Source organism: Physeter macrocephalus, chromosome 21 (assembly GCF_002837175.3).
Source record: "Physeter macrocephalus isolate SW-GA chromosome 21, ASM283717v5, whole genome shotgun sequence".
Lineage (NCBI taxonomy): Eukaryota > Metazoa > Chordata > Mammalia > Artiodactyla > Physeteridae > Physeter > Physeter macrocephalus.
Window position 1 is genome coordinate 85,065,633 of NC_041234.1, and position 20,232 is coordinate 85,085,864.

General features: G+C 36.1%; 1 protein-coding gene across 4 annotated transcripts in view; it reads right to left on the bottom strand.

Moving 5' to 3' along the window:
* The window catches only part of AMMECR1 (AMMECR nuclear protein 1), a 110,545-nt gene that overhangs the window by 55,741 nt on the left and 34,572 nt on the right, over nucleotides 1-20,232 (bottom strand). For 3 of the 4 annotated variants that reach the window (XM_028482549.2, XM_028482548.2, XM_007100816.3), the window contains exon 2: nucleotides 4,133-4,243. The exons of the other annotated variant lie outside the window; for it this stretch is intronic. In XM_028482549.2, coding sequence (XP_028338350.1) covers nucleotides 4,133-4,243 — 111 coding nt within the window. The remainder of the gene's footprint in view (nucleotides 1-4,132; nucleotides 4,244-20,232) is intronic. 4 annotated transcript variants of the gene reach the window in all.

The window sequence follows — 20,232 nt, forward strand, 5'->3', positions numbered from 1 at the left end:
ATTCTCACAAAGTTTTCCTGCTACCTACACGGAAACTATGTATTTTTACAATTGGGAGAAATCCTCAGCCTACTTATAAGGTCTTATTCCAGTCTACAATAAATCAAAATTTCAATTAGGAGAACATAAAACTTGACTATGACATGTATTTTAATTTTAAAACAGTATATTTATACATAAAAACTTAATCCAGGATAGGCATTTCATTTAAAAAGTACCTGGTCATTTTTTACATTTAGGTTTCAGAGATTAAGGGACCACAAACAAACTAGATCATTATCCTCTATGAAATGGTTAGCTTTTTAAAAGAAGAAAGGGTACTCATACGGATTTTTGCGTGCCCATGTTCATAGTAGCATTATGTGCAATAGTCGAAAAGTAGAAGCCACCCAAGTTTCCATGCATGGATGAATGGACAAACAAAATGTGGTAGATACATACAATGGAATATTATTCAGCCTTAAAAAGGAAGGAAATTCTAATACATGCTACAACATGGATGCACCTTGAAGACAATATGCCGCCAAATGAAATGAGCCAGTCACAAAAGGACAAGTACTGTATGATTCCACTTATGTGAAGTACCTAGAAGAGTCAAATTCATAGAGACGAAGTAGAATGATGGCTGTCAGGGGCTGGGGGAAGGGGAAATGGGGAGTTAGTGTTTAGTGGGTACAGAGTTTCGGTTGGGGAAGATGAAAAAGTTCTGGAGATTTATGGTGGATGGTTGCACATCAGTGTGAATGTACTTAAGGCCACAGAATTATACACTTAAAATTGGTTAAAGTGGTAAATGTTATGTTATGCATATTTTACAATAAAAAATAAAGAGTATAGCTGAGTAACATTATGAAGACTGAATAATAATCTATCTAGTCACAGATGAAGACAGTGAGTAACCAGATATCCTAATTTTTTTAAAAAAAGACACCTATAACCTGATGAGTCTTTAATTTCACTGTTTATTTTTTGTTTTGCTCTCTCCTTCCCTTTTATCCCAAATACCCTAAGTTCATTTGATTCCATTTATAAGTTTTATGATTTATAGGTTTTAAGACCAGACTCCAAGAATCAGCAGCTATTATGTTCAGAAGAATTGCATTCCTCTTGAAGTCTAATCCATTATTTACATGTAGCCAAAGAACACAATTTCATACCATACAGTAGTACATTTCTGTAATAAGCATCATCCTTTTCTACAGTATTAATCCAAGTCAATTTTCTTCTGACTAGTCTATGCAACCCTGAGTTATATACTTTTTATGATCCCATCTATGGATTTTCTGGAATTTAAAATAATGTTCTAAAATTTCAGTCTTAACTGCTAACTAGAATTTTTGAAGAATTATTGACCCATGATTAAACCATTTACAGGAAGCTGCTTTCAAGTTCATTATTTTCACCATGAAGCTACAAAACATATATTCTCAGAAAATTTTATTTTATCTTATCTTAAATGTAGTAGTTAAGAGCTTGGACTTTGCAGTCAGATGGCCTGGGTCTGAATCCTGTTTCTACCACTTACTAGATGTGTGAGTGGGTGTATTAGTTAAATTCTCTAAATCTCAGTTTCCTCATTTTTAAAATGTAGATATTAATACCTAAGAGTTGTTGTGAGGACCATGCATATAAAGCTCCTCTGCAGTGTCTGACATGTAGTAACGTCTTAGTAAATGGTAGCTATTAATACCACTAATAACAACAGCATGTAGAAATGATAAGGGCCCTATGGGACTGAGAAACATTATATTGCAACTTTTTAAAATGATGCCACAGTTGACTCTAAAATGAATCCAGAAAAAAGAGCAACTGTATATTTTAAGACTTGTTTGCTTTGTTCATCTCTTCCAAATAACTTCATTCTTATTATCATATTAAGCAAAAGAAATGAAGCCAAACAAAAATGAGAAGACCAGGTACATATATGTGTATATACACACACAAACACACATATCTCTCTAATGTGCTGTATACAATTTCAGGAAATTGTATAGAAACACGGGGAAAAAAGCTGAAAAGTAAACAGGAAGAGCCAAAGACTACACCTGTATATGTACAAATACAAATACAAATGTAGGCAAATTTCTAAGTCCAACTATTTGAATGATTCATTCAGAATCATATTACTGACAGAAAAAATATACTATAATTCTTCTGGTAATTGCCCTAGGAGACAGATGCACAAGTCCAGAAAAATTGGATATTTTCATCCCTTTTTATCAATGTAGGCAAAATAATTTCATATTTTCTTTAAGTAAAAACAAATTGCTACTATAGTTACTACTACTAAGGATTTCTAAAGTATATAATATTTGATACTGGGATTTCTGCCACAATTTCACTTGAAAGTACAAAGGTCTTCTATACTATCAATTCAGGCTCCCCAGCTGTAAAGAAAAATGGAAATTTTATAACATACTTCTGTTTCTGAAAATGTGTTCCTTGGAGCACTAATGGCATAAGACACGAGGGTGGGAGGATAAAAGGGTTCTGTAGTCAAAAACGTCTGGGAACGGCTGCATTCTGTATCCCTCAGAGATTCACCACACTATTAACATAAAAGGTTCTGAGAAACCCTGCAGTGAGCAGAGCTGTTTAAATTTGTTTAACTCGCGTTCCCAAAATTTATTTGGCCATAGAATTCTTTTTTCAAGCAATACCAAGGAACTGGTATTCCTCATAACAACTTATTTTCGGAAATATATAATAAATTGCCTTTGATTAGCTATTTAAAATGTAATTTCATATGCACCTGTCCTGGCAGAATTTGCTGAAGTCCCAAAATGAGTCCACGGTATTTCGTGTCAGGGGAAAAAAAAAAAATCTAACATGCCTAGACTTATAACTGTACTATCTTTAGTAAGTTGTAGTTGTTTCCAGAATGTGTGTTTCAACCCCCTTTCTGCCTAATTATTATTTAATCAAGTCCAAACACCCCATTTCTAATACCTGTGAAAATCTAAGAATGAACATGACCCTCCAAGCCTTTCCTTTTCTTTCTGGGCTTCAGTGTAAGCTAAGAAAATCCTGTAGCTGTGAGCTACATCTTCAAATATAAGAATACTAAACTCAGTTGCCAGCATTTTATTAACTGGTGCTATGAGCAGCATTTATGCAATTCTATAGTAAAATAATGAATCTTCCACAACATTAATCCTGAAGCGAAGTAGTGACTGATTATTACTTCATTCCCCTGACATTTCCCTAATACTCCTATTAAGTATATAGAACAAAGTACTATAATTACTACTTTATCTGTTGGAGATTGAGCAACTTGCCACAAGTACCAATAGTCAGCAGGGACCAATTTCTTGTTGGACAGACACTGTGCATATTACAACTATAGAAACTGTATCAGATAATCACCCTGAAATATGAACAAAAACAGGAAATTCCTTTGCTAATAGCTTATTATTTAAGGAATTTTCCTCTTTTGAAATAATTTTGGAACACAATTTGTTAGAAATCTAAACTTGAACCAAAAAAATCTGATGGCATGCTAGATAGCTTTTTGTGAGTTCAGAAATTAAGAACAAAGTCTTAACAACTGTAATGAGGCATTCATTACTTTGTCCTTGTGTTGGATGAAACAAAATAAGTAAGCTGCAATTAATTCTGGGTAAAGTGTGAATGTGAATGATTATGCTGCCAGGCTGTTGCATCACTTTCTTCTTAGGTTCTCCCTTCAATTCCAAAAGTGCATAAAAGTGTAACAAAATGTGTAAGATGGAATAGACATCAACAATTTTTTTAAAGCCTAACAAAGAAGACACAATGGCTATTATTATGGAAATAATACATTTAAGTAACCCATAGATATTTGGTCATTGATTTTCAAGTTATACAAGATAAGACGGCCACTGAAAGCAAACGAAAACCCAAAACACGTTAAGACATCTATGGCAGAATACATGTAATCACAGTATTTTAGGTTATGATAATATATATCAATAACATTTTATCAGAGACAAGGCAAATGGTTGAAGAGAAGAAAAAAGTCTGACATGAAAGGAGTCAAGAGTGTTGACAGTTCAGGAAAGGAAAAGGAGTTAAAGGATCAGGTTCAAGGTTCGTAAGTTTTTTCTTTTTTTTTTTAAATGTAGAAGCAGAGGTAACAAAAATTGGTCTTCACCTGGTAAGTGTGTACTCCCTGAGTCCTGAATGCAAATTCATGGCAGAAAAAGTACCTATGCATCCACGCAATCTTTTGTCTCGACCAATCTTCCATGTTACAAACAGTGGGCTGTAATGGAAGATAAAAATAGGGTAAATCAATCAATTCAATTAAAAGAAGTATTTGTTGAATATTTACTATATCAAGGTTAGGTGCCTGAGCTATAAAGACCAGAAGACAGGCCCTCGGGGGCTTAGCATCTAGCCCAGTAGGACTGCATTTAGCAACAATTATAGCTATGCTGTATTGAATGTATTCTATATGTTAGAAAGCCCAATAAATGGTTTTAACAGATTATCTATGTTAATCCTCATCAACAACTCTAGGAGGCTGATACTATTACTAACATTCCTATCTTACAGATGAGGAAGTCCCAGTTAATACATCATGAAGTAGGAACTCAAACCTGGCCAGTCTTGACTACAGAGCCATTACTACCTCATTCCTCATTTAAACCTCAAGTCACTGATTGATTCCTAAGTCTAGCCTAGAAAATCAGGGGAAAAATAAACAGATTTAATAAACACTCACTGAATTTATAGGGGGGTGGTGTGCAAAGCACTGTGAAAGGTGCTACTGGAGATACACAGTTGCCTAAAACATAGTCTTTGCTCTCTGGGAGTAAGTACAGGAGGAGGGCATGTTCACAGCTAACTAACACAAGGCAAAAGGAAGTAAGTGCTATAAGCCATGTCCAAAATGCCATCAATTAAGCTACTGGGATAGGAGAAAATTTCAGTGAGTTTGATCATCTTCAGCTTGGCCTAGAAGAACGAGTAGGGTTTGGAGAGGTGAAGGACAACAGCAAATATTAACAAAGTAATACTCTGAAACCAGAAAGTTTATTTTAATTTTCAGATAAAATTATTGCCAATAAATACAATCATCAAACATCAAAATATCAATTATAATAAAATGGCAACAAGAAAATAACTTAGTCGTTTTGACTGTTGTTTTAAGAAGGGGAGTATAGTTTTAAATGAAGTTTAATACAGCAGATGTTTGGATTCTGCAGCAAAGCACTGATAGTCTCAATTAATGGTTAAGTTTAAAAGCAATTCGTTTCTAAACAGAAGCCACTTGGTCAGATTTTATGAAATAAATTAATTTATACATTTTAGGACATTTTGTAAAAAGATTAATACCCTACAGTTGGGGATGGTTCCTGTTAATATGAGTATTCACAGTATTATTGGTAAAATATAATACATTTCTGCTTTCTAAAAATTAAAATTTTAGGGGGATATACCGTATGTCATGTATCTCTTATAATATGCTGTTAAGTTGGAGAACACATTCTTTATTTAAAGTACTCTCTAATCAGTCATCAGCAGTTGGGGAAAAAGTTCAAGTACTTCAATCACCCACCTCGAACATTTAAATTATGCTGTGTTCTGACAAGTAACCACAATGGCAGACAGGTTCCCAAATAAATAATGCAAACCAGGGAACAGTACTAAGAATTACCTCCTTCCAAGAGCCAAATGCCCAGGGGCATTGAAAAAGATGACTAAGTACAAGGCCAAGTTTTGTCAATGTCAGTATTCACATGCTGGATGACCTACACTAAAGGCCCTAAAATAAAAAGCAAAAGGTAAATTCCAGGGTTTTTTGTTTTTGTTTTGCTTTCTACATCGTATATACTATCTTATAACTTGAGACAGGATTCTAATGCTCCAGCTGAAATTTTTCTCTAATTGCTCTTGACTAGTAGTTGATCAGGAAGATAAGTATTAGATGGGATCACTTTCTCACCAATTCTTCTGTTACTCATACAAATACTAGTATCCTAAAATTCACACACGTTATCTTTAAGGATGAATTTCACCTCTTCATTTTTCACCTTCTAATTTGGTAGAGTCAACGTCAGCAACCAGTAAATGGACATTAAGAGGTCAATCCTCTCCCATAGCAATGCCTATACAAAAGAGCTGTGTGTAAGACAGGTCCCTTGGCAGATTCAGAACAAAGTGAATCATACTGTAACATATATATATATATAAAAACATGTCTTTAAAATACCATTGATGGTTTCTCAATAACACAGAACTAAGTTGTATATTCTCTTCCTCAGTGACTTGAGTGGAAACCTAAAAGTATGAGTGAATTCATTTCCTACCAAAAACATGGAAGTCATTTATAAGTACTTTACCTTCAATCCTCTTGCTTATCCCACTAAAATAGATATGTACGCCATTCTTACTGTGATCCTGTCTATTCAAGCGAACATTCAAAATTTGTAGAGTAAGTAAAAAAAGAACACCATTAAACACTACACTGTGAAATGTGTTGGAGGGCATTCAAACACATAGTGGGAGAAATTATACACAGTTTCTTATTAGGCTATGCTATGACTGATGAAGGGATGATTCACTCAGAGGGTAGGGTGCTAGAGGATAAGCTGCGTTTTGCCAGGCACTCCATAATAAGATGTAAAAGTACACAACACTTTCAGGGACCAGGAAGTAGTCTGCCAGTCTTGCTAACTTGTTACTGTCTCTTCCAGATTTAACATTCTATGAATTTTAGGCACTGTTGAGTATATGTTCTCAAGAGCCCTCAGAAGAGGTAGAGCAGATACAGAATCATCTGTACTCTCCCTGTTCCTTACCTGCCCCAGGAAACATCCTCTTTGGGGGTTGGTACTGCAGGGAAGTATCTGTGTCAAAGATGGGAGGGATTGCTACTTGACAACCCCACTGTGTTTAGGACAGATGCCTGAAGATGGAAGAAATCAGACTTTTAGTAGACAGAATAAAACTATTCCTTCAAAATCTGGGACTCTAATTTTTCATTTGCAAATGCCCATCCAATGTCTTTTATAAAGAACATGTATATGGAAGTTTTAAAAAACCCAAAATATCTAAAAGCAATATTTAATGGGGAAAAGAACTTGGGAAGTTAAGCATTTTAAAGTAGACTGAAACAGAATAAACACCACGGAGCATGAGAGATTGTACCTTGTGTGTGATAACTACTTTACACAGGGCAATGATTATGGGAACAGTCAATGCATATCATCTAAACATAGCAACAAAACTTTTTCTTTTCCCAACACACAGAGGGAAGAAATAGGCAATTTCATTCTTAAATGTGTTATGAAAACATGTATGAGTTCCCAAAAGGACATAAGACATCAGCATAATCAGAGACAGATCAAAGTAGAAAAAGGGATTTGAGCCTGTTGAGAGGTGCTGCTTACCCAATGACAAGGAAATAAGGAAAACGGTTCACAGTAAGACAAAAAGTGAATGTTTTTGGAAAATACTTTTACCGTATGGTTTGAGGCCACCTACATATATATTGAAGAAATACTACAAACCAGAAAGGGGCTCAAAATGAAATGAAATATTAATGGAAATGTTTATCTGAAGGTAACCAGACATAGCTTTTTAAGGAATTTTCCCACTTCTGAACGGTTTGTGCCACTATGTCCTGAGAAGTGTTTGGAGGAAAGTAGACTCTCTCCATTTTTCCAAGTCTGTAGACAGGAACAGGAAATAACCACCTAATCTAGGTAAATCCTCCCTGCCAACTGGCAGCCAGTACTATCAGGTCAATAGTAGCTCTCAGGGGAAATGTAGTTGCGCGGAATCAGCAAAAGTCCAGAAAAGCAGTGTGAATCTGAGCAGGATACTCCCCAGTCTAAGCTGTATGTCACTTCCTACGGCCCTCTTCTGAGACTATTCTATTGATGCAGACCAGGAAAGATTAGAAATATGTTTGTGGGAGAGGGGTACAACTATGAAAAAGGTGTATTTACTTAATTTTTTAACCATAAATCCTATCTCCCCTGCCATACCAAGGCAAATACAGGTTAAAAATACGCTTAGACATTAGCAAGCCCCTACTCCGGCAATTTGCTCTTCTTTAGAATGAGATTTGTAGGCGGTAACATTAACAACACAATGTCAATCCCCACCAGTATGCTAATTACTGTAACAGGGGTATTCAACAAGGTTCTTTATATTGTAGGTAGACACAGGAAAAGAGAGAAGTCCTCTAGCTTCGTTCTTTTCTTCTGTCATCAAATAATGGTTGCTTTTCAACTGAACTCAGGTTCCTCACCAACTTAGTTCAAAAACTCCAACTGTATTACTCATAACACCCAACTCAATACCATAATTCCACAGTATCTAGAAGCTCAGAGAAACACAGAAATGGCAGAGTCTTCCCTCCACAACCAGGTTAAAACCTTTCATGTCCTATTTCAACACAAACAAGCTATATATCTCATTTCCAGACTATATAAACAACTGATTCAGTTTGTAAAAATATACTCAATTATGGTTAAATCCTATATTAGTCTGCTCGAGCTGCCATAACAAAATACCACAGACAAGGTGGTTTAAACAACAGAAATTTATTTTCTCACAGTTCTGGAGGATAGGAAGTCGGAGATAAAGGTTCCAGTAGGGTTCTGTTTCTGAGAGCTCTCTTCCTGGATTGTAGATGGCTGCTTAGTCTTCACGTGGCCTTTCCTCTGAGCTTCAGAAAGAGAGCAAGCATCCACATGAGCTCTCTAGTATCTCTTAAAAGGACACTAATCCTATGGTATCACGGCCCCATCCTTATGACCTCATTTAACCTTAATTATCTCACTATTGGCCTCGTCTCCAAATACAGTCACATTAGGGCTTAGGGTTTCAACATATGAATTTTGTGGGGACACAATTCAGTCCATAGCAAATCGCTAACAAAAGCTTTAGCACATAGTTCAAAGTTTATGTAATAAGGTATCTAAGGTTATTTGCTGAAAGAGCTTGTAAGAGATTAAAAGAAGAGACTCTATTTCCTCTTCATTTTACAGGTGAAAACCAAAAAGCTGTCTAGGCATAGTGTAGGGTCAACTGGTTAGTGTTAGAACCTGGCTAGTTCTCCAAAATGTCTCACTACTGATTTAATTTTTTAATTCAAATTGTGAGTAGCAAACCTAGATGTCTTCTAAAATAACAGTGAATCGGAATACCCCATGAATACTACACAGTACCACCTAGGTGAGCCTAAGCACAAATCTCCTTTTCCTCCTCCTCCTCCTCCTCCTCTCAGGAGGGGAAAGAGAAATTAGCTGAGAAGATAACAGGACAAACTGGAAACACTGGATCGGCCTAGAAACACTAGACCCAGTCTGCAAGCTTCTATACCATTCCCATTAGAAGCCCATACCAAAATCTGACATTTTCTCTTTGATGGCCTCCCAACACCCTTTCTCACTCCCTTGCAACCTTCGTTTTTTCCTATTGCTTAGCCAGCCTTCATCAAACTCAGGTGTTCTAATATCTACAAATTTCCACCAAATCAAAATTCCCATTTGCCATTGGTTAACAACTATTTAGCTAGGTACCGATCTGACTGTTTAAGTAATTTGTATTATTTAATGAGGCTTTTGAATGAATGAATGAATAATTAATGAATGAATGATGCTTAACTCTTTCAGATAATTTGAAATTCAAATTGATAGGAAGCCCTGAAAGGAGAGGAATAGAAGGAGGTATACGGTTGCGGGGTGGGAAGAGAAGGTAAGGTTCCAAAACATTTTACACTTTCTCATCTACACCAATCCTTTACTGCAGGTAAGGAAAATATACTATATCACCATTACAGCCTTATACCACACTCCTCCCTCCAACCTTTGTAACTAGCCTGTATCCCATGGGGCTCAGGAAAATAAGGAGACACGCCTTAAACGGACAGCATGGGCTAGTACACAAGACCACAAACGTCTGAAAGTGGGAATCAGGAATTACCAATCTTCCACTACTTTTCTCTGCCTGGTGTTCTCAGAAATTCTATCATAGCAGCGTTAGATTCATATATATTATATATATAATGCTAATTTAACTGGCAAATGCCAGAGGAAGAGAGGCAGTCTAAAAGTCTTGCAGATGATTGGGAAGGTTGAGTGTGTGTGTGTCTTGTAAATCAAGGGTAATCACCACCGACACACAAACAGCCAAATCACAAGCATACTTTAAAGGATTACCTTGATTCTGCCAATTTTTGAACTGAAAGAACCATTTCTTCCTTTTAGCAAGACCAAATCAACAATTTTCAGTAAACTAAAAAAAAAAAAAAATCAGTCTCAGGCTTGATAAATTGAGATAGTCTCATTATTATTTTCATTTTTAAAGTCCCAAATTAGATGAGAATGGCAGTGCATTGGGAAAAAAATACTACATTTACACATATTTTCTCTTATTAGTTTACACTTCAGTGTGTATTAAATTTAATATCTGGTAGCATTTGAAGGATGAAAATAGCTATGTGCTTTCTTCTGATAATAGGAACAAATCATAAATCTTTATTATCTGAAAATCTAACTCATAAAGTAAATTTTAAATGACAAATTGCTATAGATTTCCAAAATGAAATAATTTCTACTTGGAATTCCTATTCTGAAACCATTTGTTCAAAGAGCTTTAAAGTTTGAGACTCAGCCTTAACTATGAAAAGAATTAATTATTTTAATATAAAACAGACCAGGCCAAAAAAGATGACCTTGTACTGAAGTCCTAAGATTTCTGAACTCAATATAAGCAAAAGTAAGAGAACTAGGGGAACTAGATCCAGGGGTTTTAGAATGAATGGTGATTGATACAGCCAACTTTTACTTTTTTTGTGCCATTAAAAACTTCTGTGGAACTGTGTTTTGGTACTTCCATTTGATCATTTATATGCCGGATGGTCAGGGAATTCATTAACACTTAAAACAAAACAATGAAAACAACTAAGGATTTTGTTGTTGTTGTTTTGGTTTGGTTTAGGTTTGTCCCTATATCTTACCTTCCCAGCTAATGACCCATCTTCTACCATCCTGTTGTAGGAAATAAATATGCTGATTGATTTAAACACTAATATAAAAACAGGACTTCCCTGGTGGCGCAGTGGTTAAGAATCCGCCTGCCGATGCAGGGGACATGGGTTCAATCCCTGGTCCGGGAAGATCCCATGTGCTGCAGAACAACTAAGCCTGCGTGCCACAACTCCTGAAGCCCGCGTGCCTAGAGCCCGTGCTCCACAATGAGAAGCCACCGCGATGAGAAGCCCACGCACTGCAACGAAGAGAAGCCCCCGCTCGCCGCAACTAGAGAAAGCCCACATGCAGCAACAAAGACCCAACGCAGCCAAAAATAAATTAACTAAAAAATAGAAATAAAAGTTACGTTTATAAAAAAAATAATATAAAAACAGCTGGAAAGTTACTCAGCTTCTTCATTCTAGATTTTTATCGTTTCCCATTCCAAGGAGATCTCATGTAGTGTGCCAGCTTCATAAGTAAGACCAGCAATAAAACTGTGATATATTTGTTTTTCACATGTTTTCTGAGTTTAGAAAGGTAACTGTTGATTTTAAGGTCCTTGTATTGGATTACTTTCTCCTTGGAGAGAAAGGAGCTGGATAGACTCAGCTTTGCAGCAGGAATTTGGCAAGCCTTTCTCATTTTAGGGGGAAGAAGAAACGTAGGATCCAGGGACAAAGTACTCATCTGAGACCAGCTGTATCAGGGCAACTTAAGTTGCCTTTGCTTTCTTTCTTCCTCCTTCTCTTTTACCTTTCAGAAAACACTTCAACCTCTCAAGAACCTCTATCATGAAATATCCAAGAGATTATGATTTTTTTAAACATGGAATTGACATCCTCACCTCCAAAGTGCTTCTTTTTAAAAAATCAACTTTATTAAAGTATATTTTACATACAATAAAAGCAGCCTTTTAAGTGTAAAATTCAATGAATTTTGACAAACGTGTATCTACAGGTAACCTAAACCACAATCAAGGTATAGAACATTTCCATCACCCCAGAGAGTTCCCTTGTGTCTCTCTGCAATCAATCCCCCTCCCCACACTCCTGCACTGTGGCAAACACTGACCTGCTTTTGGTCACTATAGCTTTGCCTTTTCTAGAACTTCGTGTAAGTGGAATCATCCAATATGCAGTCTTTCGCGTGTAGCTTCTGTTGCTTAGAACAATGCTTTTGATGTTCATTCATGTTGTTTGGTCCTTTTTATTTTCCAGTAATATTCCACTGAGTGGATATATCACAGTTTGTCTATCTACTCACTCGCTGATGGATATTTGGGTTGCCTCCAGTTTGGGGCTATTATAAATAAAGCTGCTGTGATGATATCTGCATTGAAGTTTTTGTGTGAACATAACTTTTCATTCCTCTTCGGTAATTACCTACAAAGAGGACTGCTGAGCCATGAGTAGGCAGATGCTTAACTTTATAAGAAACTGCCAAACGATTTTCTAATTGGCTGTACTAATTTCCAGTGGCTGTACCAAGTACCTTATACCAGTATTGTATGAGTGTGCCAGTGGCTCCACAGCCTCACCAATACTCGGTATTTTTTTTTTTAATTCAAGTTAATGTGTAGGGATATCTCACTGTGGTTTTAATTTGTAGCTCTCTGATAACTAAGGATACTGAGCAACTCTTCAAGTGCTTAATATTCATTCACATATCTTCTCTTGGGAAGTGCTTGTTCAACTCATTTACTCATTTTTTTAATTGGATTGTTTTCTTCTTTTGATTGAGCTGTAGGTTTTTAAAAATATATTCTGGAAACCAATCTTTATCACATATATGTATTGCAAATAGTTTTCTAGCCTGTGTTTTGCCTTTTCATTTTCTTAATGGTATCTTTTGAAGAGCATACGTTCTTAATTTTGATGAAGTTTATCAATTTTTCTCTTCTGGTTCATGGTTTTGTGTCCAATAAAAGAAATCTTTATCCAAAGGTCATGAAGATTTTCGCCTATTCTCTTCCAGGAGTTTTATAATTTTAGCTTCTACATTTAGGTTTATGAGCCATTGTGAGTTACTTTTTGTATACACTGTAAGGCAAAGATTGACATTCATTTTTTTATTTGGTGATGGATTTTTGTGTATATGTACGTAAGGAACATTGGTCTATGCTTTTTTTCTTCTAATATCTTTGTCAGTTTTTGTATCATGGCGATGTCAGCCTCATAGAATGAGTGGGGAAGAATTCTATCCTCTCTTTTCTACAAGGTTGGTTTGTTTCTTAAATGTTTGATAACATTCATCATTGAAGTCACTGGAGCCTAGATTTTAATTATGGGATGATTTTTAATTACAAATTTAATTTCTTTAATAGATATAAAGCTATTCAGACTTTTTTAGTTCTTTTTGAGTCAATTTTGGTAATCTGTGTTTTTCAAGGAATTCTTCCGTTTCATCTAAGTTGTAGAATTTATTGGCGTAAAGTTATCCATAATATTCCCCTATTGTCCTTTTCATGTCTGTAGGATCCGTAGTGATAGCCATTCTTTCTTTCCTGATACTGGTAAGTTGTATTAATTTGTATCTTTTCTCTTTTTTGTCTTTATCAGTCTAGCTATAGGTTTATCAATTGTATTAATCTTTTCAAAGAGCTGGCTATTGGTTTCATTGATTTTTCTCTATTGTTAGTTTTCTATTTTATTGGTTTCTACTCTTCTAATATTTTATTCCTCTTATTTGGGGTTTAATTTGCTCTTCATTTTCTTGCTCCTTAGGTTGGAATCTTAGACTACTGATTTTTAGATCTTCCTTATTTTAAAGCTCTAAATTTCCCTCTAAGCACTGTTAGTTGCATCCTACAAGTTTTTTTTTTAATTAATTTATTTATTTATTTATTTTTGGCTGCGTTGGGTCTTCGTTGCTGCGTGTGGGCTTTCTCTAGTTGCGGCGAGCCGGAGCTACTCTTTGTTGTGGTACGCGGGCTTCTCATTGCGGTGGCTTCTCTTGTTGCAGAGCATGGGCTCTAGGTGCATGGGCTTCAGTAGTTGTGGCACGCAGGCTTAGTTGCTCTGCAGCATGTGGGATCTTCCCGGACCAGGGATCGAACCCATGTCCCCTGCATCGGCAGGCGGATTCTTAACCATTGCACCACCAGGGAAGTCACGCATCCTACAAGCTTTAATACATTGTGTTTTCATTATCATTCAGTTCCAATATTTCCTAATTTCCCTTATAATTTCTTCTTTGACCATGGTTTATTTAGAGGTATACTGTGTAACTTCCTAATATTTGAGAATTTCCCAGATAGCTTTTTGTTATTGATTTCTAATTTAATTCCACTTTGATCAGAGAACATACTCTGTATTATTTCAATTGTTTTGAATGTATTGAGGTTTGTGTTATGGCCCAGAATGTGGTCTTAGCGAATGTAGTATGTGAATTTGAAAAGAAGATATATTATGGTAGTGTTAGGTCCAGTGTTTTATAAATATCAGTTAGTTACAGTTGGTTGGTAGTGTTGGTCAGATTTTCCATCTTCTCACTGACTTTTCTACTTATTCTATCAGTTACTGAGTTAAGAGTGTTGAGATAGCCAATTCTAATTGTGGTTTTGTCTAGTTATCCATTCAGTTATATTTGTTTTGTTTTTCCTTATGTGTTTTGAGGCTCTGTTAGGAGCACACACTTTTAGGATTGCTGCTTTTTTGATGAATTGACCACTTCATCATCATGAAATGTGCCCCCCGTCCCAAAGTCAAATTTGTCTCACAATAACATAGTCACTCCAGCTTTCTCAAGATTAGTGCTTGCATGATGTATCTTTTTCCATCGTTTTATTTTTAACCTATCTGTGTCTTTATTCTTAAAGTAGGTTTCTTACAGACAGTAGTACATAGTTGGGTCTTGCATTGTCATGCAGTCTTTTCTTTTAATTGGACTATTTAGACTACTTATATTTAATGTAACTTTCATATTGCTGTGCTCTTTATATTTGATATTTGTTTTCTGTTTCCCATCTGTCCTCTGTTCCTCTTTTTCTGTCTTCTTTTGGATTAAATGAGTATAGTTTAGTATTCATTTTTATCGCCATTATTAACGTATTAGTTACACCTTTTTTTGGTGGTTACTCCAGGTAACGACCAAATGATGCATCTTTAACTTATTGTAATCTACCTTCAAGTAACATTACATCACTATATATATAATGTAAGGACTTTAGCAGCATACTTCTATTTCACTCCTTCCATGCCTTGGGGCTAGTCACACCTTTTATATCTACATACATTATAAATTCCGTGACAGATTATTAATTTTTCTTTAAACAATCACTTAACTTTTTAAAAAAATTTAAAAATGAGGAAAAAGTCTTTCATATCCATTCCACACTTACCACACTTATCTGGAACTCTTCATTACTTTCAGAGATTCGAGTTTCCGTCTGGTATCATTTTCCTTCAGCCTGAAGAAATTCTTTTAATATTTCTTGTAGGTCACGTCTGCTGGTGACAGTTTTTTGTCTGAAAAAATATATTTCACCTTCATTTATTTTTGCTTTCATTTTTTTAAAGACTTTCATTGGAGATAAGATTTGAGGTTGACAGTACTTTTTTTTTTTCTTTAGCACTTTAAAGATGTCATTCCATTGTCTTCTCACTTGTACTGTTTTCTGATGAGATGTGTATGACTTCTTATCTTTGTTCTTCCATATGTACTGTTTCTTTTTTTCCCCCTCTAGCTTCTTTTCAATGACCCCTCTATCACTGGTTTTCAGCAATTTGATTATAGTAGTCTCAGAGTGGGTTCCTTTGGGCTTATCCCACTTAGGGTTCATTGAGCTTCTTGGATCTATGTTTATAGTTTCCATAATAAATGGAAATTTTTAGCCATTATTTCTTCAACTATTTTGCTGCCTATTCCTCTTTCTCCTTTCCTTCTGGGACTCCAATTACATACACGTGCGTCTGCTTGATATTGTCCCACAGTTCACTGAGGCTTTCTCTTCTTTTTCTTCAGTTTTTTGCATTCTCTGTGTCAGATCAGACACTTTTATTGTTGTCTTCAAATGCATTGATCTTTTCTTCTGCAGTCTAATCTATTAATCTCATCCAGTGAATCTGTCCCTTCATATAGTAATACTTTTCAGCTCCAGAAGTTCTGTTTGGTTCTTTATATGTCTTCAATTTTCCTCATTATATTCATGTTTTTCTTTCAATTGTTCACCAGAGTGTCAGAGCTGCTTTAAAGTCCTTGTCTGCTAATTCTGTAACTGTTATTTCTGGTTCAGTTTCTACTGACTGACTTCTTCTTGGTTATGGGTCACATGCTCCTTGGAATGTCTAGTAATTTTTTGGATATCAGCTATTATAATCATTACATTCTTGAGTGTTTTGATTTTACTGTCTTCCTTCAAAGAGTACTGAAGTTTGTTTTGTTGTGCGTCTAAATTTTTTGTGGATAATTATTTTTCAAGGCTTGCAAGGTTTTAAGTTTTGTTAGTTTGGGTTCAAAGTATGCTTTATTCTAGGGCTACATTAGCTCAACTACTAAGGAATGACCCTTCTGGGGTCTCTACTGAATGCTCTGGGTGTTCAACAAGGTCTCTCAACTCTTGCTCTAGGAACTGAAATATCTCTCAGTCCTATATGAGCTCTGGCAAAATTTCAGCTTATAGCTCCTGAGCAATAGTTTTTTGCCCAGCCCCATGGTGTTTCTCTCAACACATTCACAGATTCATAATTCAGCCCAAGATAAAGGGGACATTTATGCAGATTTCTGGAGCTATTTCTCTAACTCCCCCCGCCCCTTCCAGTACTCTGCTCTACAAATTCCTGCCATCTAGGTAGGCCTCCCTGAGTTCCTATCTCTGTCTCATCAATTCAACAAGACTGCAGGCTCTGCTTGGGTTCCCTCTCACAATGCTATGGGCCAGAAACTGCCTACAGACAGAAAGCCAGGGTGACTGTAGGGCTCCTTTTGTTTGTTCCCTTTTTCTCAGGGATCACAGTCCTGTGCTACTTGTTGCCCAATGTCTGAAAACATTGTTTCATATATTTTGTCCAGTTTCAAGTTGTTTACGGGGTATGTGAGGCAGAAAGGAACAAGTCTTATACCAGTTACTCCTTCATGGACCAAAGTGGAAGTCTCAAAGCCTTTCAACACTGAGTCACTTTAAGGGTCAAACTCTGTGGTAGGTTTCACATACTAAATGTGGAAAAAGCCTACCACAAATAGTAGACGACTACAGTAAGCAGCAAAATGGTTCAGGAAGCAGAAAGCAAAAGGGACAGATCTCTTCAGCTTTGACAGCTGGTGCACTTTTGGAAGAATATGAAGTCACTCAACCAATTTCAGGGGCAAGGCACTGCTCAGAACCAAAAGGTTAGAGATGTCACTCTTAAAAATATCAAATCAAGAACTCTAATATCCAAAGTAATGAAATAAAAAAAAGTCAAAGCAGTCAAGTATAAACTGAACTTGACAAAAGTGTCAGTTACCAGTCACACTGATATTTCCTTCTTTAAGCCCATGCCAAAAATAGCTCACTCCTCTTACTCTCCCTCCTACAAGTTAAAACAAACAAACAAATAAATAAATAAATGCAATCTGAACAACTTTATTTACAACACTTAAAAAAATCTTGAGGAAGTCATTAATAATTATGAATGATATCTGATGTATGTATGTTTTGTTGTTACTATTTTTAAAGGGCTGTTTGTTCAGCTATGACGACTGAAACAATCTTAGGGCTCAGCTATTTACCTCACTACTCTGCTAGATAACACTGCATTTATCATAGTCTTAATAGAATAAACCTTGCAATCACAATGCCACATCTATAGAAGGGCAGTCACCTAACGACAGGAACTCCACATTAAGGAAATCAGATACGCAAAAATCTTTTATGATGGAACAAACAAAAAAATTCTGTGACATGTGCCATTAAATTATCATATCAAAAAATATTTTTAAAAATTTCCCACCAACTCATCAGGCAACACCATGAAAGCTCAATGTTCAGAAAGTAAATTGAACCAGCTTCTAATCTGGGAGGCACAGAACAACATAAATTTCCAAAGAAAATTAGGATAGCAGAAAATAAGCCGGAGCAGAACCTATTTTTTTTAAAAGCAAAATCCACGAATGACACTGACTGAGAAACCGAGGTAATAAGGTAGTGAAGTCAGAAGGATAATTGCTTACCTTCTCGCGTTACACTTCTCTTTAGGCAGTCCTATATAACTGCCTACTTCAAAGCCTATAACTTTGTAAACAAATGAAACAGAAGCTAAACAAAGGGACCAAACTCCCTGGGAAGATAAGAAAGAACACAGCAGCCCTACCAACAAGCACCAGTACAACAACTTCCTCTGTATATTTAAAGGCTCTGATTTAAAAAGCCTCCAGCTGAACTGCTAGGTACACAGCAGACTACAAATTAGCCAAAGGTGGTATATAGGGTCTGGAAATGATGGTGACCTACTAGGCTTCATCACGTTAATACAACAAGAAAGCAAGATTTGCCACCTGGCCTATTGAACATGCTCATCCCTGAAAGCTAATTTTTCCCCTAGAGTTTACCTAGTCCTCTTCTTTAAAACCAACAAGAACAATCCCCAAACCTTTGAGTTTTAGATAAATCCCACAGATAAAAAATATTTTATTTTAAACTAGAGTGCTCTACTTCCAGATCTGAAATGCACATATGGAACTTCATATTCAGTCCAGGGTTTCTATATAGCTATATAACCAAAGACCAGGGAAAATGTAATTTCGCATTGGGCCTACCTCTCCCACATTTTCTTGGCATTAAACACTAAACAAATTTCCAGTTAAAGATGCAGATGTCTGGACTCTACTGGTCTCAGTTGAATACTGCTAGACTGATGAAAAAACATCTTTTCATTAGAGTCTTTCAGTGACCAGTTTCATGCTTTCAAACTTGCCCAGTGTCTTTCCTCATTTTGACAATGTAAACATACCACAAATGCACCTCTTCTTCGAGGAAGTGAAACTGAGCAATGACAAAATTATTGTAATTAGCTATAGAGAACAGGTAATCAGTTAAATCCAAATTGTTTTCCATAGGAACATATTTTGTAATATAAGACAGAAAAATTGGCAAATGATTACTTATAATAAAATACTGGTAGTTCTCATGTGGACTACAAAATTACATAATATACGTAAGTATAATATATATGTAAGAGACAACATATTATAATGTATTTTATATGTCGTATGTATAGAACGTATTATTATTTATTTTACATATATATATATATGTAAAATATATGTGAGCCCAGTGCATGATTCACTAAGAGGTAGCTCTCTTTTCACCCCAAATCTGTCTGGGAAGAGCAGTTTGAATTAGAGTCGTCACAGGGAATTCTACTCAATGCTCTGTGGTGACCTAAATGGGAAGGAAATCCAAAAAAGAGGGGATATATGTATACGTACAGCTGATCACTTTGCTGTACAGTAGAAACTAACATAACGCTGTAAAGCAACTATAGTCCAATAAAAATTAAAACAAAACAAACAAAACGTGGTACAGAGGCAAGTGGGCAAGATGGCAGAGTAAAAAGACCTTGAGCTCACCTCCTCTCACAAGCACACCAAAATGAAAAAAAAAAAGAGAGAAGTCTGAATTATAGAGTTTAAGATGAAACAAATGTCGTTTTATTACTCGCGGGTACACTCTCACTTACCTGCCCATCCCCTTCCTTCTCTACTAAAGTAGTGCTTTAATAAATAAGGTAAATAATTTAATAGATGAGAATAACTGGCAATGAATACATTAACTATTTGTATATAAACAGTTCTTTCATACCTAGGACAAAGCCAACCTCCTTTCCATCCAGCCCACATGACTGAGCATCAATTCCAAATGTGGAATATATGTGGCACATATATACAATGGAATATTACTCAGCCATAAAAAGAAATGAAACTGAGTTATTTGTAATGAGGTGGATAGACCTGGAGTCTGTCATACAGAGTGAAGTAAGTCAGAAGGAGAAAAACAAATACCGTATGCTAACACATATATATGGAATCTAAGAAAAAAAAATGCCATGAAGAGATTAGTGGTAGGACGGGAATAAAACACAGACCTACTAGAGCATGGACTTGAGGACATGGGGAGGGGGAAGGGTAAGCTGTGACGAAGTGAGAGAGTGGCAGGGACATATATGCACTACCAAATGTAAATTAGATAGCTAGTGGGAAGCTGCCGCATAGCACAGGGAGATCACCTCTGTGCTTTGTGACCACGAGAGGGGTGGGATAGGGACGGTGGGAGGGAGGGAGA